The sequence below is a fragment of the Bos grunniens genome, chromosome 4 (assembly GCF_055505025.1).
Source record: "Bos grunniens cultivar Pamir isolate PY7600 chromosome 4, Bosgru_T2T1.0, whole genome shotgun sequence".
NCBI lineage: Eukaryota > Metazoa > Chordata > Mammalia > Artiodactyla > Bovidae > Bos > Bos grunniens.
The window spans coordinates 33,290,618-33,314,048 of NC_141168.1; the positions used below are offsets into that span (position 1 = coordinate 33,290,618).

Genomic DNA, 23,431 nt, shown 5'->3' on the forward strand with positions numbered 1-23,431 from the left:
TATATCGTCATATTCACTTTTCTATTAGAACTGTCTGCCACTGCTGTAATTGAAACTAAACTACAATATTTAGTAATACATCTGGAGAATTTGTGTGTTAAAGTGTTCTTTGAACAACTTTCTAGTTAGAAAGGTTTTATAAGGTGATTTTAAAATGTTTGGATAAATGAATTCTTGATTTCATTTTCCAATATTTTCTTTTAATATTCCATTTTCTTTTTCAAATATGGCATGGTTAGAGAATATTGACTATTTCTTTACTAGAATAATATAGGGTATATTGTAGTTCAGACATATTGTGTTATGTAGATAAGTTAAATCTAAATTTTTAAAACTAATCAGAAAATGAGCACTTGAAATTTCATCAACTTATATATATATATATATTAACAGATGATATATAGCATTTGTAGAAATTAGCTTAATTTATTAGTAAAACTAGTTTCAGAGGTTTTCTGGCTTAAAGGAAGGCAAGTCATACAATGTTATATGGGAATCTGTTTTATTAAATACTCACAGGGGTACTGTGTAAAAAAACAAGCATTTAAAATAATTTTATTTTTATACGCATTGCAATGTGAACATGTGATGAAATATGAACATCTATTTGAAAATTCAGCAGAAATAAACTTAATTATGTGGATTTTTGTTTTGCTTGAAGATGATTTTTACCAAACTTCATTTTACTCAACAAATATGTTGAGATCCTTTTATTGGTAATACATGCTGTTAAGAGTAATACATGCTGTTAATATCAACATATCTCTACAGAAAAGTTTTTATTCCTGTTGTCAGAGAGTATTCTGATGGATCTCATTAAGACTCTGCTTTTCTTTATTCACAAATGAAAACTTTAAGGAACAACTGTGGTATGTGTCCCAGCTGGCTTCTTAAGTTAACAGATAACGCTTTTAAGGATCACATTGAGACCATAGAGGTTGTATGATTTTTAATGTTAAATATTGAGATTCTCATATATAACTGTGCCGTAGTAGATGGAAAATGATGACCAGTTTGCCTTGTTGATAATACCTATGTTGACTTAAAGGTATGACTATACCAAAACGCTTTTTATTTTCTTTTTTCTTGACATTTTTCCCTAACAACATGGTTATCGTGGTACGTAATCTTCATGTCCATACCATATTTTAAGTATACAAGTAACAGACTTGAAGTTCGCTGTCTCTTAACTTTGACATTTGAGGATAGAGCATAGAATAGTTAGAAATTAAAAAAAAAATCATAGGTGAATGAAGCACTGATACGCATTTGGTTCATTTTGTGCCTTGTTTCCTAGCTGATTCCTATGTTTCTGGGAAGCAAATAGTATTTTTCATTAGAAATAGTCCTAGAAGAGGGATTAATACTTTAAGACTATTGCTGTATATATACTGATTTATAAAACCAAATATTTCAAGGCTTTATTCTTATATGTTAAATCCAAGCTTTGTGTCAGTGCCGCTAATTTCTTTGTAAACAGAGAAGATTTTAAAGTTAAGCAGGCAATTTTTTTGTTCAAAGGGAACAGCTTCTTAATACCTTACTTAAGTTGGCTTTATTGATGAAAGCAAACACTTTACAATAGTATCTGAGCAGTTATTTTTAACTAATCCAAAAATACTCTAGTTTACATGAGTATTCTGACACATTGGACTTATTTCAATGGAAAAAGTGTTATTTTTGGTATAAATTAGCATTGGAAATACTTGCTTTTAAAATATATTATACACAATAGAATATATCTCATCCTCATTTAGATAATAATCTTGAATCAAATTTAACTTTGATTAGGGAATTTTTTTCCCTAGCATCATACTCTAGTGCAGAATACTAGAGAATGCAGTGGGCCAAGAGGAGCAACTAGATGTGATAGAAAGAGTGCCTGATGAGCTATGGACAGAGGTTCATGACATTGTATAGGAGACAGGGATCAAGACCATCCCCAGGAAAAAGAAATGCAAAAAAGCAAAATGGCTGTCTGGGGAGGCCTTACAAATAGCTATGAAAAGAAGAGAAGTGAAAAGCAAAGGAGAAAAGGAAAGATATAAGCATCTGAATGCAGAGTTCCAAAGAATAGCTAGGAGAGATAAGAAAGCCTTCCTCAGCGATCAATGCAAAGAAATAGAGGAAAACAACAGAGTGGAAAGACTAGAGATCTCTTCAAGAAAATTAGAGATACCAAGGGAACATTTCATGCAAAGATGGGCTCAATAAAGGACAGAAATGGCATGAACCTAACAGAAGCAGAAGATATTAAGAAGAGGTGGCAAGAATACACAGAAGAACTATACAAAAAAGGTCTTCAGGACCCAGATAATCACAACGGTGTGATCACTCACCTAGAGCCAGACATCCTGGAATGTGAAGTCAAGTGGGCCTTAGAAAGCATCACTACGAACAAAGCTAGTGGAGGTGATGGAATTCCAGTTGAGCTATTTCAAATCCTGGAAGATGATGCTGTAAAAGTGCTGCACTCAATATACCAGCAAATTTGGAAAACTCAGCAGTGGCCACAGGACTGGAAGAGGTGAGTTTTCATTCCAGTCCCAAAGAAAGGCAATACCAAAGACATTGCTCAGACTACCGCACAATTGCACTCATCTCACACGCTAGTAAAGTAATGCTCAAAATTTTCCAAGCCAGGCTTCAGCAATATGTGAACTGTGAACTTCCTAATGTTCAAGCTGGTTTTAGAAAAGGCAGAGAAACCAGAGATCAAATTGCCAACATCGGCTGGATCATCGAAAAAGCAAGAGAGTTCGAGAAAAACATCTATTTCTGCTTTATTGACTATGTCAAAGCCTTTGACTGTGTGGATCACAATAAACTGTGGAAAATTCTGAAAGAAATGGGAATACCAGACCACCTGACCTGCCTCTTGAGAAACCTATATGCAGGTTAGGAAGCAACAGTTAGAACTGGACATGGAACAACAGACTGGTTCCAAGTAGGAAAAGGAGTATGTCAAGGCTGTATATTGTCACCCTGCTTATTTAACTTCTATGCAGAGTACATCATGAGAAACTCTGGGCTGGAAGAAGCACAAGCTGCAATCAAGATTGCCGGGAGAAATATCAGTAGCCTCAGATATGCAGTTGACACCACTCTGATGGCAGAAAGTGAAGAGGAACTAAAAAGCCTCTCGATCACAGTGAAAGAGGAGAGTGAAAAAGTTGGCTTAAACCTCAACATTCAGAAAACTAAGATCATGGCATCTGGCCCCATCACTTCATGGGAAATAGATGGGGAAACAGTGTCAGACTTTATTTTTCTGAGCTCCCAAATCACTGCAGATGGTAACTGCAGCCATGAAATTAAGACGCTTACTCCTTGGAAGGAAAGTTATGACCAACCTAGATAGCATATTCAAAAGCAGAGACATTACTCTGCCAACAAAAGTCCATCTAGTCAGGGCTATGGTTTTTCCTGTGGTCATGTATGGATGTGAGAGTTGGACAGTGAAGAAATTTGAGCACTGAAGAATTGACGCTTTTGAATTGTGGTGTTGGAGAAGACTCTTGAGAATCCCTTGGACTGTAAGGAGATCCAACCAGTCCATTCTAAAGGAGATATGTCCTGGGTGTTCATTGGAAGGACTGATGCTAAAGCTGAAACTCCAATACTTTGGCCATCTCATGGGAAGAGTTGACTCATTGGAAAAGACTCTGATGCTGGGAGGGATTGGGGGCAAGAGGAGAAGGGGAAGACACAGGATGAGATGGCTGGATGGCATCACCAACTCGATGGACATGAGTTTGAGTGAACTCCAGGAGTTGGTGATGGACAGGGAGGCCTGATGTGCTGCAGTCCATGGGGTCGCAAAAAGTTGGACACGACTGAGCGACTGAACTGAACTGAAGAGAATGCAGTATGACTCTGATTGTGAAAACTGCTGATATATGTGCCTTTTATATCCATTTCGGGTTTTTTGGGAGGGCACACCATGCAATTTGTGGGCTCTTAGTTCCCCAACCAGAGGTCCAGCCTGAATCCCCTGCAGTAGATTCTCAGAGCCCTAACCACTGGACAACCAAGGAAATCCCTTCATCCATTTCTTACTAACTGAGATTATTTAACAGGATGAGAAAACATGGTTTTGTTTAAAACCAAATTCTATAGGTTGATGAAAATGAATAATGTTTAAAGCCCCACCAAAACTAAAACAAAAGACTTGCTTTTGCTTTGCTCTTCAAACCCTCTTTAAATAAGGTGAAAAAAATTCATTCGTTAAAGAATGTTGCTCTCCTGCTGTGTGATACTTATTTTATTGGGTAACATTATATAAATTGTCACATAGAACCCAGTTAAATGTCTGTTCCCATTTTGTCTATTGTTTGGCAGGTCTGATGGACATACTCTTAAGTTTTTTTTTTTTTTTTGAGATAATCATGTATTTAGAGGAAGCTAATATTGACTCAATGGGCTATAGAATATTTGGGGAGAATACAACTGCAGAGCAGATCCACTCGCCCCACCCCAGCCCCTCTATAGTTTACCAACCAAGGTACTGTCTGTCTCCTGGATGACAAATACACCTCTTGGATAATATTCTCTATACCTTTTTGGGGTAGAATCAGATTTCATAAAGCATTAAAAAATGAATTTTTCCAGAGTTCAGATTCACATAGCAGTGGAATATTAATAATAGACTTTTGAAAATTCTAAACTATTTTTATGAAGCAGAAATAAGTGGCAAGTAAATAACTCTCAAGGATTTAATTAACACTGTTGCCACTGTATGTCGAATAGATTTAGTCCTATCAGATGTACCTTCTCCTTTTACAGAACTGCGCAGTTATAATTAACGTTCATGCTAATCACCCTGAGATACTTATAGGGTCCTATTCTAAATCATTAAGGAATGATCAATTTATATTTTATGACTATTTGAACTCAAGTAAACCAATTGTATATAAATTCTTTAAAAATTCGTTATAGATGTATATACAGTCTCCCTAGAAGAACTCATTTTTCAGTAATTAAGCATTTCTATATGTGTTCAGTTCCATTCAGTTCAGTCGCTCAGTCTGTCCGACTCTTTGTTACCTCATGAATCTCAGCACGCCAGGCCTCCCTGTCCATCACCAACTCCCAGAGTTCACTCAAACTCACGTCATCGAGTCAGTGATGCCATCTAGCCATCTCATCCTCTGTCATCCCCTTCTCCTCCTGCCCCCAATCCCTCCCAGGATCAGAGTCTTTTCCAATGAGTCAACTCTTTGCATAAGGTGGCCAAAGTACTGGAGTTTCAGCTTTAGCATATGTGTGTAATGAAATGAATTTTTTGCTTAATATAACATATGTTAAATGTAACTTTAGTATATTTTTCTGAAATTAAAAAATTACTGCATTTTTATCCATAAAAGAGATAATTTATAGCCTAACACTCAACATTAAAAACAAAACCCCATGCTCTCAATTCAACAGTAGTGCTCAGCATAAAGATGAGTCCGAAGAGAATGCATTTTCACTTTTATAGATGCTTTCTAATAAATGGACTACCTGATTATTACCAAGCATTCAAATGATTTGGGCTCCTTTTTCCTTACTCTCTACACTTCAGTCATCCCTAGATAAGACCACCTACCTTCAAAGAATTTAGACTGCTTTAAATATCAGACTTGAAAATAGCTTTGAAAACTAGAAAACCCATTTAACCATTAAAGCTTATAGGAGCCTGCCACAGTACTCAAGATAAAGTGACAAGACATCCTCATCTTTGGTCTTTAGGAATTCAGCTTAATCATGGCAGAAATATTATTTATTTCTGTAATGAATATTATAGAATAAATATTTATTTCTGTATTATTTATGTAATGTCCACATCCTTCAAATCCTTAATAAAAGGTTTTGTTTTTTTTTTCTAATTATAAAAGTAAGATGAGGAGACTTGCCCGGTGGTGCAGTGGTTAAGACTCCATGCTTCCAATGCAGGGGGCACAGGTTTGATCCCTGGTCTAGGAACTAAGATCTCACGTGCTGCATGCCAGGAGCAGGTTAGTAGGATGAGTTCTCATGCATTGTTAATGGTAATGCAAAATTGTACAGCACTTTGGAAAACAATTTGGCAGTTTCTATAGTTAAACACACTTTCACTATAACTCAATAATCCCAATCCTAGATATTTACTCTGGAGAAATGAAAATATGTGCCCACACAAGGTCTTAAATATGAATGGTTATGAGAGCATATTAAATCACTTCAGTCATGTCCAGCTCTTTGTGACTCCATGGACTATAGCCCGCCAGGCTCTTCTGTCCATAGAATTCTCCAGGCAAGTATACTGGAGTGGGTTGCCATGCTCTCCTCCAGGAGGTCTTCCCAACCTAGGGATCAAGCCTGCATCTCCTTTCGGCTCCTGCATTGCAGGTGGATTCTTTACTGCTGAGCTACTGGGAAAGTCCAAATGTGACTGATTATAGCAGCCTTTATTTATGATAGCCATACAGGTAGGCTGTGGTCCATGGGGTCGCTGAGGGTCAGACATGACTGAGCGACTTCACTTTCACTTTTCACTTTCATGCACTGGAGAAGGAAATGGCAACCCACTCCAGTGTTCTTGCCTGGAGAATCCCAGAGACGGGGGAGCCTGGTGGGCTGCCATCTATGGGGTCGCACAGAGTCGGACACAACTGAAGTGACTTAGCATAGCATTTAGCATACAGGTGGAAACAAATGTCTACCAACTGGTGAAAGATAAACACATTGAAGTCATACATTGAAATAAAAAGGAATAAACTCCTGATACAGACAAAAGCTGAATCTCAAAAACTTTTTACTAAGTGAAAGATGCTAGACACAAAAGGCTGCGTAGTGTACAATTCCACTTACATGACCTTCTGGAAAACTGAACTCTAAGGTCAGATCAGTAGTTGCAGAGCTGGGGGTGTGAGGAAAAGACTAATTGTAAAAAGGCATAAAGAGACCTTTGGGTGAGGAGTGGAGATGTTCTATAAATTCATTGTGGTGGTTACATTCCTCCTATGTCAACTTTCATCAAATTATATATCTAAAATGGGTGAATTTTACTTTAAGTACACTGACAATAAACCTTACTTAAACGGTAACCAAAAAAAAAATGAAGACATGATTAATGTAGAAATTGTGGAAATGCAGAAAGACATTAAGAAGAAAATGAAATTCATCCTTAATCTGATCAGCCAGGTATTAATTTTCAGGTGTAACATTTTGATATATCTTTCTGGATTTTTTTTTTTTTTGCCATACATACACTATGAGTTCACATGACAGCTTTTTAAAAACTTAGCGGTGTTATAATTTCCATGTCATTTTTTTTGGCATCGCTTTTAATGACAACCTAATCATTTTGACTCCTTGATTCTTATTTGGGTTGTGACTTTTTGCTCTTGACTGACATTGGTGAACATCTTTTTTTTTTCATTCTCCCCTGAACTTTACATGTGTCTCTTATACTAAGAATCTGATTTTATACCAGTAAAAAAGCAGCCAGATGATGATTATTGATACCTAATTCTAGAAGGCATGATTATAAGGAAAAAAGTTAGATTTGAAATTAAGTTTAATGTATTCTTATTTAGTATTAGTTATTGCTTCTGACATCTTTTATTTCTGTTCATTTCTTACGTAAAATTTTTGTCTGGCTACTAGGAAAACTAAAGGAAGAAACTGTCATATTTTCTTTTTCCCTCATAACATTGGTAACATTTACATTATGCAGAAATGTTTACTTCTGTTGAATATAATTTTTTTTATATTGCCACAAAAACTCTAATGAGGAATTCCTTTCTAGAAATGTATGATCAGTGATGACTTCTTCCGTGCATGTTCTATTGAATTCTTATAGTACAGTAGCCCGTAATGGCTCAAGGCCCAACATTCAAATGCTTACCTTGGTTCCAATCTTGAATTGTCTTTTATTCTATTCTTCACAACATCTTTCAATATACCCACGTGCATCCACCCACCCTTTTGCTTTCTCTCTTCACAGAGATCATACCTTTTCATTTCGAATGCGTCGAGGCATCATTTTGAATGAAGTTGCTGCTGACAGTATCATCCCTTATGTAGAACCTTCGCTGTCGGCCAGACTTACACTTGCTTGTGGTGTTGATGGTTTGTGTATCACTATTCACTTCCGCTTATGTGTGACCAGCATGCTAAGTGAGACATGTTGAAGAAGCAGCCTGCGGTCACAGGCAGAAGTTATTCCAAATGCCCTCTTGACTCCTTGGCAGCTGTTTGCTGCGCATCTTGCTGGTGAATCTGTACAGAGAGCATCTGTCATGTCCACAGTATATGTAGCTCTTGAGGTCATTGCTCTTAACCCTGTAATAAGCACTGGGGTGTGTGCCTTTCAGAAGAGGAAAATTACATGGGGAAGACAGGAAGAGAGCAACTCAACACCTATCACTGGAACCATAGAAGAGAAATTAGAGGCTGGAGCAAAGGTGGGGCAGAGGGTTTTCAGGGGCTATCAGGAGGGGAGAGTGAGCAGGTGAGAAGAGTACTGACGGATGTTTCTGATAGTCTCTAACTGCATCACTACTGCATTCAGAAGCGCAGACGATAGGATATCCAGAGTATTATAAAACTAAATAGAAGTTCGCAAAATACTCCCGTTAACTAATGTGTCTGAGAGAGAGAAACTGCATGATTGATTCGGGCAGTACTGGCGATGTTTGCTAGGCAGGAGCCTAGGATTTACGTCCACTTTTAGTCACTCCATTTCTGTTTGTGTGTGTGTGTGTTTTTTTTTCCTGAAAATTTAGAAATACAGGAAATAAAGATGGAAAATTAAATCTTCCATAATCCCACGATTCAAAGGCCCTACTACTAAAATTTTTGAAATATCTATTTCATATATTTCTTTTACAAATTTCAAATCTCTTAAGTATTTATATGTTTTTGAAACTTTTTTCATAAAATATTATATCATGAGATATTCCTTGTTATTTATCAAAAATATTTTCTCAGAGGCAGCATAATATTTCTTTATGTGCGTTTTCCAGCATTTATTAAACAATTCACCTACTGTTGGACATTGTTACCTTTTTTTAATATGAATAATACTGTTCTGTATATCCATGTAACATATGTGTACGTGCGTGTGTCTGTTTCCCTAATTCCATGATGAATAAGTGGGGGACTATTTTTGTATCAGTTCAGTTCAGTCACTCGGTCGTGTCCGACTCTTTGCGACCCCATGGACTGCAGCACATCAGGCATCCCTGTCCATCACCAACCCCTGGAGTTTACTCAAACTCATGCCCATTAAGTTGCTGATGCCATCCTCTATTGTCCCCTTCTCTTCCTGTCTTCAATCTTTCCCAGCATCAGGGTCTTTTCCAGTGAGTCAGCTTTTTGCATCACGTGGCCAAAGTATTGGAGCTTCAGCTTCAACACCAGTCCTTCCAATGAATATTCAGGACTGATTTCCTTTAGGATGGACTGGTTGAATCTCCTTGCACTCCAAGGGACTCTCAAGAGTCTTCTCCAGCACCACAATTCAAAAGCATCAGTTCTTCGGTGCTCAGCTTTCTTTATGGAGCTGGACCCAGCTCTCTCATCCATGCATGACTACTGGAAAAACTACTACTGGAAAAACCATAGCTTTGTCTAGATGGACCTTTGTTGGCAAAGTAATGTCTCTGCTTTTGAATATGCTGTCTAGGTTAGTCTTAACTTTTCTTCCAAGGAGCAAGCGTCTTTTAATTTCATGGCTGCAGTCACCATCTGTAGTGATTTTGGAGTCCAAAAAAATAAAGTCTGTCACTGTTTGCTCTGTTTCTTCGTCTATTTGCCATGAGGTGATGGGACTGAATGCCATGATCTTCATTTTCTGAATGCTGAGTTTTAAGCCAGGTTTTCACTCTCCTCTTTCACTTTCATCAAGAGGCTCTTTAGTTCTTCTTCTCTTTCTGCCATAAGGGTTGTGTCATCTGCATATCTGAGATTATTGATATTTCTCCCAGCAATCTTGATTCCAGCTTGTGCTTCATCCAGCCCAGCGTTTCTCATGATGTACTCTGCATGTAAGTTAAATAAGCAGAGTGACAGTATACAGCCTTGACGTACTCCTTTTCCTATTTGGAAGCAGTCTGTTTTTCCTTATCCAGTTCTAATTGTTGCTTCCTGACCTGCACACAGATTTCTCAAGAGGCAGGTCAGGTGGTCTGGTATTCCCATGTCTTTCAGAATTTTCCTCAGTTTATTGTGATTCACACAGTCAAAAGCTTTGGCAGTCAATAAAGCAGAAATAAATATTTTTTTCTGGAACTCTCCTGATTTTTTGATGATCCAGCAGTGTTGGCAGTTTGATCTCTGGTTCCTCTGCCTTTTCTAAATCCAGCTTGAACATCTGGAAGTTCACTGTTCACATATTGTTGAAGCCTGGCTTGGAGAATTTTGAGCATTACTTAGGGTGTGAGATGAGTGCAATTGTATGGTAGTTTGAGCATTCTTTGGCATTGCCTTTCTTTAGGATTGTAATAAAAACTGACCTTTTCCAGTCCTGTGGCCACTGCTGAGTTTTCAAATTTGCTGACATATTGAGTGCAGCACTTTCACAGCATGACTTTTTAGGATTTGAGATAGTTTAACTGGAGTTCCATGACCTCCACTAGCTTTGTTCGTAGTCATGCTTCCTGAGGCCCACTTGACTTCACATTCCAGGATGTCTGGCTCTAGGTGAAGTGATCACACCATTGTGATTATCTGGGTCGTGAAGATGTCTTTTGTACAGTTCTTCTGTGTATTCTTGCCACTTCTTAATATCTTCTACTTCTGTTAGGTCCATACCATTTCTATCCTTTATTGAGCCCATCTTTGCATGTCATGTTATTCTACAATGCTAAGTCACTTCAGTCATGTCCGACTCTGTGCGACCCCATAGACGGCAGCCCACCAGGCTCCCCCATCCCTGGGATTCTCCAGGCAAGAACACTGGAGTGGGTTGCCATTTCCTGCTCCAATGCATGAAAGTGAAAAGTGAAAGTGAAGTCGCTCAGTCGTGTCCGACTCTTAGCGACCCCATGGATTGCAGCCTAACAGGCTCCTCCATGCGTGGGATTTTCCGAGCAAGAGTACTGGAGTGGGGTGCCATTGCCTTCTCCATATTCTACAGTAAGGTGGTCTTATTTTACACTCCATGAGCAGTGAATAGGAAAGCCCATCATTTCAGCACCCCTTAGCCAATATCCCATATCTTTTTTAAAAGGGGGCAAAAAGTATGTTTGCTTTTTTTTTTTCAAAGGATAATTATTTTCATAAAACAGAAGCTAAAATTTGAAGCTAAGATTTCAGTTTTAAAAATCGAGAGGTAATCTAAAGACTTTAAGACTGTCAACAAACTATTAGCTAAAGGGTTTTTTTAATCATTCAGAATTGTATATAATTTAAATTAGTTTGAATACCCTCTATAATGTTAAATCTGGACTACAGAAAAAGGAATTGTGACAAAATATTGAAAAATCATACTTTAATTTAAAAATTAGGTCTCTGTCATACTTTTTTTTAATATAAAGTTATTTATTTTAATTGAAGGCTAATTACAGTATTGTATTGGTTTTGCCATACATCAACATGAATCCATACTTTTTAACTTCTAAAATGTTTTCCACTTTTGTGGGAAGTATGGGATATAATTTTAAATAGCTCTCCATGACATGTTCATACTTGATTAATATTTAATTTCTTCCCTTTCCTCCTCAATCCTTAAGCCTACATCGGTGTGTTCAGTAAGAACAAAAGTTCTGTTCTCCAGTGATTAACTACTTGAATCATTTCAATTCAGGTTACTAACAGCAATGCACAGTTAAACAGAAGTCTTGGTTGAAACCACTATTAAATTATACAATGTCACTTTCATTAGTATCTGAGTTTCATAGTTAGAAAATTTTGCATTAAGAAGCTCACATAAGTCAGATAAATCTCCAAGTTACAGGGCTTGGACCTTAGAAATCATCACATATACACATATACTTCATATACTGATAGTTAAGGAATTGGAAACTGAGATTGGTACAGGCACATCTTGGGGACACTCAGCTGGAAAGAGACTCTTCATCCTGGGTTCTGGACTTTGCAGCCGGCTCCCTGCCAGGCCACACTCCTCAGCCTCTGTCACCTGCGAGCTGAAACATCTGGTACCCTAGCCTCAATTCATAGCATATGTCTCTCCTGAGAAATATGTGTAAGACTACAATTCCTACTGCTTCTTTGATTATCCTTTCCAACTTGGCTCAATTTGTAAAGAGAACTGACAAATTGATAAGCCACATATATCAATTCCCTTTCAAGAACCTTAGAACAGACTCAGTCGTTTTGTAACACAGAAGTCGAGTGCTGTCACAGGTTCCAATTGAACTAAACTTTGCAGGCTGCTTTCGAGAATAAATACCTATGGAATAAATATGATTATGTGGCACCACACCATTATTCATATAAGATATTTTTGTTTTTCTTACCAGATATCTGTATGCCCTTGGGCAGAAGGTTTGGAAAAGATGGAAAAAACGTTACTTTGTTCTTGTTCAGGTAAGTACACTTCTTTCCTGTCATATAACCACTCTAAGCCAATCAAACTTTTATTTGGGTTATTCTGGCAGTATCTACTGTATTAGAAATTAAAACTGAGAAATTTAGAAAATATTCATTTTAAAATGAAAGTAGTAAGGCCATTCCAATGCAACTAACCTTTTTATTTAAAAATAGCTATTTTTTTCAAGCCAGACATTTTAGTGAACTAAATGGCATTATTTTATGCTTTTGTGCACCTCTTCAATGTCTGGCTTAATAAAAATAGAGTGCAGCTATATTTTCCAATCAGATTCTGCCTTCAATGTGTTGCAGTCTCAGGTGAAATTTAACCTCTGGAAAACTCCAGTATATGTTCTTGAGAGAGTAAGTGTGAAACGGGCGAAGATGTTTAAACATAACTTTAAAACTGGTTTTGACCTCACAAGTCCCCTGAAAGGATTTTGAAGATCCCCAGGATCCCAAGACCATACCTTGAGAACCACTGCATTATTCTAATGTTTTATAGATAAAACTTAATTCATAAAAACATGTCTTTAAAAAAAATGTGTCATATATATCACTTATTCAGAGGTACAGGTTTTTTAATTGCCTTGACTGGTGGATTTGTTTGTGATAGGGTTCTGAATATAGGCAGAGTACTACAATGTACAGTTCAGTAGACTCTTGTTTTGTTTTGGTGTTTGATCATGAATGACCTTTGCTCATAGAATATACTCATTTAGTAAAGTTACTTTAAAGAATAATTTTGAGTAATAGTCATTCCAGTTCATGATAAATTCAAGCTGTCTTATTCCCAATGAATATATATGAAAAGAGAAGCTGTCTTGGTATCGTTAACACAAAACAGTCTGTAAAATCTTATCAATTCCTATCCACACATTATTGTTGTTCTTCAGTTGCTAAGTCATATCTGAACTATTTTGCAAGCCCATGTACAGTAGCATCCCCCCAGGTTCCGTCTGTCCATGGGATTTCCCCAGACAAGAATGCTGGAGTGGGTTGCCATTTCCTCCTCCAAGGGATCTTCCCAAACTTGCATCTCCAGCATTGGCAGGTGACTTCTTTACCACTTGAGCCCCAGGGAAGCCCTACTCAACGCATTAAGCAAGTATAGACTAGATCAGGTTAACATGGTGATATCCCAAGGAAGGAAAATCATTTGCTATCTTCCAGAAATAAAGTAATCTATCTACTGCTGGATACAATTATTTTATTGATGTGCCATAATAGCATGGTAACTTCATGAAAGTTTAAATTTTTAATCAAAAGTGGGTTTTTTTCCCTGCCTGGGTAAAGTGTAACTTTTTCTTATGTAAATAGAACTGAGAATCCCACGGTGGTGCAGAGGTTAAGACTCCAGGCTTCCATTGCAAGGGCCCTTGGTTCAATCCCTGGTTAGAGAACCAAGATACCACATGCCATGCAATGCAGTCAAAAATAAATAATAACAAAATGTATAAGTAAGTAAATAGAACCAATATTTGGTCAACCAGATTAATAAAATATGCACATACATTTGCACACACAGACAATATATTTTATATAAAACCCACACATTTGCTCTGAGTAAGGGCTCCCTGTTGGGAGTTCTCAATGGTCTGTCCTCCAAAAGTCACACCTATAAGGCATCTTCTTTGGTTTCTAGGCTTAATTTCTTTACACTGGCACAAAAATTTAAATGCATTTACTAGGCAGCTTGAGCACATATCTTTCTGTACATTTTTATTTTATTTCCACTTATAGATTTTCTCACCTACGTCTAATTTAGCAAGTTTGTGTTAGTGACTTGTCTTTGTCAAATCTTTCCAAAGCATTCAAATGATTTTTCATAAAAACTGAAGCTTCTTTTTCATGGTCATATATCATGCATTTACACAAAATGTCATTAAGTTCTCATCCCATAAGATCAGTAGCTGATGTTATTGGCCTAATCAAATGCTACTGATTCTTAGTAAGCATAGAGTTGAACTGATGGAAATAAGTATAAGAACACATGAGAATGTTATCCAGTAACCACAGATTTCAACATGTCATACCTATTAGTCAATATGGTTTTTTAAGAGCAGTTTTAGGTTCACAACAAAATTTAAGGGAAGGTACAGAGATTTCCTACCTATCCTCTGTCCCCACATAGCTTCCCCCACTATCAACATCTCACCAGAACGGTACATATGTTACCAAGGGTGAACTACACTCAACACATCATCTTCATCGAAAGTCCATACTTTTTCTTAGATTTCACTTTTGGTGTTGTACATCTGTGTATTTGAACAAGCATACTATTTATCACTGTAATATCATACAAAGCATATCACTCCCTTGAAAATCCTCTCTGTTCTGCCTGTTCACCCTCCGACCTTTGGCAACCCCTGATCTTTTTACCGCAGGTTTGCCTTTTCCAAAATGTCACAGTTGGAGTCTTGCAGCATGTAGCCATTACTCATTAGCTTCTTTCACTTAGGAATTTCATTTAAGGTTTTTCCATGTTTTTTCCATGGCTTAAAAGCTGATTTCTTTTTAGCACTGAATAATATTCCATTGTCCAAATGAAGCAGTTTATCTGTTCACCTACTGAATGACATCTTGGGTGCTTCCAAATTTTGGCAATTGTGAATCGAGCTGTTATACACATTTGTGTGCAGGTTTTTGTGTAACCATAACTTTCTAGCTTCTTTGGGTAAATACCAAGGAGCATGATTGCTGGATCACATTCATTATTTTTAAAGAAAGAATCCTGTAGAGATCCAGTAAAGTAACAGTAGGCTAAAAGAGTTTCTAATATACATTGTTTTAGTATGAAAATTAGGCCTTAATAGATCAGTTTTGAGAGTTCGGATGGACACTTTATGCTTCAAGCCAGGTAAAGTTCAGGATAATCCTTTGCTCCCTACCTTATTTTTTGATATATGATCACAAGAATCAAGTTACAGAGCAACCATATATATGTTCATTATTACCCCATAAGAGACTTATAGAAATAAAAGAATTTTCTTCTTTTATTCAAAAAAATTCAAAAAAAAGAATTTCAGTGTTTTGAGATCATTAAGTGTTCTTTACAGAACATTAACCATGTCTTTGGAGAGCTGGAAAATTCTCCATATAACAAAAATATGTTTAACATTTTAATGACAACATTCAATTTAAACCAAAGGAGGTTAACCTCTATACTCCATAATTAAAATTTAGGATAAACACCACCAAACTTTCATGAATTCAGATGTATTCTACCTGACATATCGTCTTAAAATTTGAAGTCATATTCTTTGGAAGGAATGATGCTAAAGCTGAAACTGCAGTACTTTGGCCACCTCATGCCATGAGTTAACTCATTGGAAAAGACTCTGATGCTGGGAGGGATTGGGGGCAGGAGGAGAAGGGGACGACAGGGGATGAGATGGCTGGATGGCATCACTGACTCGATGGACGTGAGTCTGAGTGAACTCCGGGAGTTGGTGATGGACAGGGAGGCCTGGCGTGCTGCGATTCATGGGGTCGCAAAGAGTGGGACACAACTGAGCGACTGATCTGATCTGATCTGATGTGATAAGTATTGTGAAAGTGTTAGTCACTCAGTTGTGTCCCACTCTTTGCAACCCCATAGATGTTGCCCGCCAGGCTTTTCTGTCCATGGGATTCTCCAGGGAAGAATACTGCAGTGGGTTGCCATTCCCTTCTCCAGGGGATCTTCTCGACCCAGGAATTGAACCCAGGTCTCCTGCATTGTGGGCAGATTCTTTATTGTCTGAGCCACCAGGGAAGCATTGTATCTTTATACAAATATACGTATATACATGTATTCACACAGAGAATCCCATGCCCAAGTGTATTGAGATTTCAATGCCAGTACTCTGACAACTTTTTAAAGTGTTAAATATAATTGAATCATCCTTTCAATTCCAAATGTAATGGAAAGACGGATGTACACACTTCAAAATCAAGATGGGTATGTATGGATATTCAGCAAGAAGGACTCGTTGGGAAGAAGTGGGTCATTTTATTAGGATCTCTAAAGATAGCTCTCATTCTGTTGGCACATGGCTTGTGGATCCATACCTGCAGGCTGCACTATTGAAAGGTGAGGGAGTTGTTTCCAGGAGGACAGTGTGCCCCTGCTGTGTCTGCTGCTGCCGTCGGCAGAATGGTGCTCTGGTGATAATGTGAATCTCATCACCACTTGTGAGTGTGTATTATCTGAGTGATGGAGCTGGAGGTCTAGCCATCAGCCCAAGAATTTGTGCTCATAAAAATTGATTGAGAGTCTCGTTTGCTCAGCGGCTAAGTCGTTGTTCAAAGTGAACACTTGCGGAGTTGCTGAGGTGAAGAGACTTTTCAGAGACTCTTGTATCAACATTTAAATCAGAGTTGAAAATGGGAAAATGAATTAGTTATCATTGTGGGGTGTTAACTGAGCTACGTAAGATTAATTTTGGACCCCATTTACATTCTAAAGCCAGTATGCTTACAGTATTAAAAAGATTTTTCATGCTTTTTTTGAGGCTGCATTTGTTTCTGATGAAGGTAAATTTGGGTCCAAGCCAAACTGAAAGAACAGTGATTTTGATGAATATGTTGAAAATCTTCCCAAAACTTACATGTGTTTTTATTAAACTTACATGTGTTTTTTATTAATTTTTTAAGCGTATTCAGTGTTTAAGTGTTATATTTGGAGGATATCATTGATGTAAAGTACTTATGATACTAGTATGTTTTAATTCATTGTAATAAACCATTTAATGGCTTTAAAATTCCATATTTGTATCTACAATTTAAGCAAACTGAATTATTTCATAAATCTGTATTCAGCTAATACCTCTGCAAATAACTGTATGTCCTCAGATGCTGCATATTTTGTGGTGATATAAAAATTCCTGAAGCACTCACCTATTAATACAACTATTGCTATCTGTAATCTAATATTTATTATGCAAATATGGCAGGCACTTATGCAAAGCACTGTTTTACCACCACACTATCTCTTTTAGTCTTCAGAATAAGATTTGAGGATAGGTATTATTATCCCCATTGTACAGATTAACTTGATGTACAAAGAGGTTTTATATTAATAATTTGGCCAGAATTATACAGTTAGTATGTGGTAGGTAGCGTCTGGTGATCAGATCCAGTTCTGTCAGTCTCTAGATGCGAAGCTCCCATATCCTTTGTCACTGTGCCATGATCAAATAAATGCACACAACTACAGTTGATCTGAAGACAAACAGGTATGTGCATAATCACTGTGGAACATTCATTTCATGAGGTACATAACAGTGTTACTACGTTAAAGAAATGGCCAGTGAGTGATGGCATAAAGAGACCCGCACTCATGAAGCCCACTTACCACGGGACATTACTGGAAACTGAAGTAGATAGACATCTATGTTGTTTTGGCCTCATATCAAAGTGTTCTCTGCTTATTGTCGATGTGTCAGAATCATGACTTGAAGTTGCTGCAAACAACAGCAGGCTATCAATAATGTTAATTACATTATTAATTAACATTAATGTTAATTAATTAACAATGTTAATTAACATTAATATCAATAATGTTAATTACATATCAGCTGAGCTGGCACAGGATGTAAACAGTCAGCCATGCCACTAAGTGGTCTGTACCTGCTGGAAACATACGAGAGCCACTCTCTTAATGAGACGCCATCAAAATCTGCTCTCAGCTTAAAGAAATGGCTGCACCAGCCTATTGATATCTGAAATATCCTGCACACCCTGCAGCAGACTGCTGTCACGTTATCTGAGAATGCCACTACTGCAGGAAATTAGATGATCTAGGTTTAGTCTTAGGACATAAGCTGATGTTTGCTAATAGTAATGCAAAGTGAATAGATACACTGCTGTCAAATCAAGAAAGTCATGGGGTAGTGTCTCTCTGGCTTTACGTTTTAAACTGATTTAAGATGTACAAACCCAAGACGTGCTCAGTATAGGATAAACTCAAACCATACAGAAGTCTCTGTGGCCCTCATCAGAACCCCTACCAGTATGGCCCCCTGATTTCAGTCTTTTCCCCCAGTGGCCAAGTAGCCACTGCTGGCAGTTTGAACTTTTAAACTTGTTTCAGTATAATCCAATCCTAATGGAATCATCCGCATATATATTTGTTTCCTGAATTGTTTTGACCCACTTTTAAAATGTGTGATGGGATTTCCCTTGTGGTCCAGTTGACTAAAACTCTGTTTCCAGTGCAAGGGGCCTGGGTTTAATCTCTGGTCAGGGAACTAGGTCCTACATGCTGCAATGAAGATTGAAGATCCCACATGCCACCAAGACTGACACAGCTAAATAAATTAATTAATTAAAACAAATATTTAAGATAAATAAAAAATAAAACATCAAGTTACCATGTCAGTATCTAAAAATTCACTTTATTCCTTTTAATGGATGATTGGATTCCATAATTTAGTTTAAAATAACTTACATAACAGTTCCCTGTTTTTAGAAATTTAAGTTCCTTTCATTAATCAACAAATAATGCTGGAATATATATGCTTGATCTGTGGGCTCATCCATGTGTGTTAGAGTATCCCTATAGAAATGAAATTGCTAAGCCAGGGCATAGACACCTATAATATGAAGTAAGATTTATAAAACTTGATGACTCATGAATATTTAAATATTCACTGAAACTTAGTTTTTTTTTTAATTTGTCTTTTTTTTGTATAGTTAATGGTTATTATGAGTCGAGTTGCATGTATTATTTTATCTTTCAAAATACAGATAGGAAAGAAAATTGAAAATTGTTTTGGCTGTGGGAAAAAATCTCAGAGGAAAAGAATTTTTTAAGTTTCCTTTTTATGATAGCCTTTGTAATAATCGAGTTTTCTGTAATGAAATAATGCATTTACTCTTCAAAATAGTTGTAAAATATATTGAAATGATCATTTACCTATGTCTCAAGAGTTAAAATTATAAAAGAAAGTAGAATGAGAGTAGAGCTGAATTTGATAAGAAATATCTCACAAGGATCAGGAAATGATCCCAATGCCAAAATTCCTCTTTGCCATGTACCTTGTGTTCCTTTAAAATTTGTGTTGGTATGTTCATGTAGAAAAATATCTGTTTCTCTTCTTTTTTAGCTCACACCTACATGAAAGAGTAAAGACCTATGAATGAGGAATGTGCAATATTGTAACCGTATTTATCTGAATTGAATGTTAATGGACTTGATTGTTTTATAAGACTCAACTTTAAAATGCTGTATGTGTATATGTTTATATGTATGCATGCATTCATATGCATATATATCTTTACACATACATGTGGAGTGTTCCTGCTGCATGATAAAGACTGGTAAATGTAAGATAAGTAAATATTATCTCACCTTTAATTTGGGTTCCTTCTCAAACCTATATAAAACATAAACTTGATTTATATTTGAGCATCTGTGCGTGTGTGCGCAGGTGTACCTGACTTTTTACAACCCTATGGACTATCCTCGTCCAGGAGATCTTCCTGACCCAGGGATCAAACCTGCATCTCCTGCATTGAAGGCACATTCTTTACCATTGAGCCATCGGGGAAGCCCATATTTGAGCATACTTGAACCAAAACCATGGTGTCTCTTTTGTCCCCCTTTTTTTTCATTACCCCATGTCAATCAGAAAATCCTATTTTATCTACAGCCAGAATAGTATCCTGCTTACATTCAGTTCTTTCCATCTTCTCTGCTATCATTCTATTTGAAACCATTATTATCTTCACATGGATTTTCACAATAGAGTCCCAGCTGTTCTCTCTGGGTCTACTTTCTACCATTCTCCTGACAATCCATTCTTCACATTGCCAGAATAATCTATTTGAAGCATAACTCAGGTTTTGCCAATTTTCTGTGTAAATTCTTCCATGACTGCCTATTACACTTAGAAAACCTCTGACCATAACCAAGGGAAAGTCCTATATATTGTCCCTATTGTGGCCTCTAGCTTCCTCTCAGATGAGTCCTCGCCTATCACTGAGCAGCAGCGTGACTTGTAATGCTCTGCATCCAGGGTAATTGCAGCGCCGAGAACTGGGGTTTAGCACCTCCAGGTCACCAGCCTCCTCTCTCAAATATATAATAATATAAGTTTCTTTTTAAAGTGTGATCTCTATGCAAATATGCCTTTGAATTAAATCTCCCTACCTGTCTTCCTAGGACTGGGAAGCCTGGTTGTGCTGCAGTTCATGGGGTCAGACATGACAGTGACTAAACATACCACACACCTTTCTTCCACTTGGTTGTTGCTTAGCTTCTTAAGCATCTAAAGAAATTCGGAACATTTATTCTAGCTTTTACATTTTCCCATGACTAGCTTGTTCTACCTACCCACTTAGGTATCAGGTCAAATGTCACCTTAAATGGGTCTTTTTTTGCCCACCCAATCTGAAGTGACTCCCTGTCACATTACCCAATTTTATATTTCTCAGAACATTTTTCTCTGATCAGAGTTATCCATCCTTATATATTTATTTGTTAATTATCTCTTTATCCCTTCTAGAATATATGCTCCATGAAAATAAAGACCTTGTCTGTCTTGTAATCTACTGTGAGTAGAAACTGGCTAAATATTTGTTCAATAGATGAATATATGTGAGTCACTCTGAGCACTGTTTTTAAAAAGACTGCCTTTCCTCTTTCTAATTTATACACTGATTGCTAAATCTTTTTTATGCCATTTGGTCAAGACAGTAAATATATATTCCCTTCAAATCCATCATGATCTTGAAAAATATATTCATTTTCCTTGATTAAATTAAGCTCTGGGATTTTTTTTTTTTTTTTAATAACCCTAGCAGCACCTTTGGCCTCTGCCAAGAACATTTCCAGCTAAGGATTTTTAAGCCTTAATCTTTACTGAAATTAGACGGTGGCAGTTGCTAAGCTGCCAGCTGTTAACATGATCCCTGAAGTAGGAACCCAACATACAAACCAGAACGTGGTGGTCTCTAAGAACTCACCGTTAGCACTTACACGTGTGGACACGGACAGGTGTTGAACAGGTTGGCAGTTGAAAATAAAATGGGAGGTTTCCTAGATCAGAAGCTGGTACCTCATGGGACCCCAGCAAATTAAGGCACCCTGTGATGCCAAAAAAGCCTGATTTAACTCTGTCCTCAGATTAAAGTACATTTATATCCCCCAGTTCTCAACAAATCCATTCTTTATGGAGTTATTAAGATAGACTGGGTTAAGGATATTGAATGTTTATCATGGCTCTGTCTTTCCACTGAATGGATTTTCAGTCGCAATATAGTATATTATATAAGCTTATAAGTCAGCTTATCCCTGAAAACAAATACCAGATCAGAATAGGTCCGACCACCTGTTTCTATCTAATTCCCTGGCATGTGGAGATGGGCCAGACTGCCTTCAGCTGGAAGCACAGGGAGCATGGGGAACCCCTGGCCCCTACCATTTAGCTTTCAGCAGCATACATTAGGGCTTCCAGGTAGCACTAGTGGTAAAGAACCCACCTGCAAATGCAGGAGACATAAGAGACGCACTTCTATCCCTGGGTCAGAAAAACCCCCTGGAGAAGGAAATGGCAACCCACTCCAGAATTTTTGCCTGGAGAATCCCATGGACAGAGGAGCCTGGCAGGCTGCAGTCCATAGAGTCACAAAGAGTCAGACACAACTGAAGCGACTTAGCACCCATGCACAGCATATATTAAAGATTAGTGCCAACTGATAATAAGTTATTTCCAAGTGGGATTTCCCCAGTGTACCCCCACCCCGGATGCTGGCTGCCAAACCAGTAGCTACAAAGTGTTGACACTGTTCAGAAGGATTCACTTGATCTTATGCTACAGGTTCACTGTAGGGTTTGCCTCAGTAAGGTGAATGGGCAAAGTGGAAGGTGCTTGGGGATATTAGAGGAATCAAAAGAATAAAATGCAGTGTCATTTTATGGAAACAGAACCAGGAGCTAGTGAGTCAAAGGATGGTGTTCATACTTTTTTGCTTCTTGAACCAAAGTATTGAAAAGCCAAACTGCACTTTTTTCAGTTGTCTCCTGGGTCAGATTCCCTAATTATCAGCACAGCTTTGTTGGGCGTTGGTATTTTGTTTCCCTTCCATCTGTGCTCTTCGTTAAACCTCAGGGCCCAATCATCTGTGGTAAACTCCAGGACTGTTAGGTGACTTTTGAAATATTAAACAATATTAAAAGAAGTAAAAAATAAAACATATGTTTAATACTTATTTAAATCACCATGGTTGTCAAAAGTACGTGATTTTTCTGAAGCTGGTGGCTTTTTTGCTTGGATTTTTTTTTTCTTGGTATCTCCAAAGATTTTGAAATTGGTACTTAAACATGTCCATCATGTTAAGAAATAATTGTTATTTAAAGCTAGCTAGAAATACAGTACTTAAAGCATAAAACAGCAACCAAACCTGTACTTCAAGTTATATAAAGAAAAAAGCAACATAGATGTAAGCATTTTACACTGCATATGAAAAACAAGTAGCCTTTTGACAGGTAGTTTTTAAAGCTAGATCTTAAATAGCAAGCACATTTTTAGCGCTTTAGGTATGCTATGCATGTCAAGCCTGGACTCTTTAATGCACAACAGCATGAACATGACTTGTATAAAGACCTTTAGAGATTAATCTTTTTTGTTGTTTTAAGAGAATCATTTTAAAAATATATACATTAAAATATATATTCATGATAATATCCATTAGAAATAGAGGGAATATGGGGAGGGAGGAGGGAGGAGGGTTCAGGATGGGGAACACATGTATACCTGTGGTGGATTCATTTTGATATTTGGCAAAACTAATACAATTATGTAAAGTTTAAAAATAAAATAAAAAAAAATAGAGGGAATAATATCTAAACTACATTTAGAGGCATCTCTGATTTTTCTTCTCATCCTCAATTTCTTGTCCATTTATGTATTTGAATATTCAACAG

General features: G+C 37.2%; 1 protein-coding gene across 32 annotated transcripts in view; it reads left to right on the forward strand.

Annotated features, from left to right (window-relative positions):
* The window catches only part of CADPS2 (calcium dependent secretion activator 2), a 583,251-nt gene that overhangs the window by 362,557 nt on the left and 197,263 nt on the right, over window positions 1-23,431 (forward strand). For all 32 annotated transcript variants that reach the window (XM_086395851.1, XM_086395848.1, XM_086395849.1 and 29 more), the window contains one exon: window positions 12,450-12,516. In XM_086395851.1, the coding sequence (XP_086251977.1) occupies window positions 12,450-12,516 (67 nt within the window). The remainder of the gene's footprint in view (window positions 1-12,449; window positions 12,517-23,431) is intronic.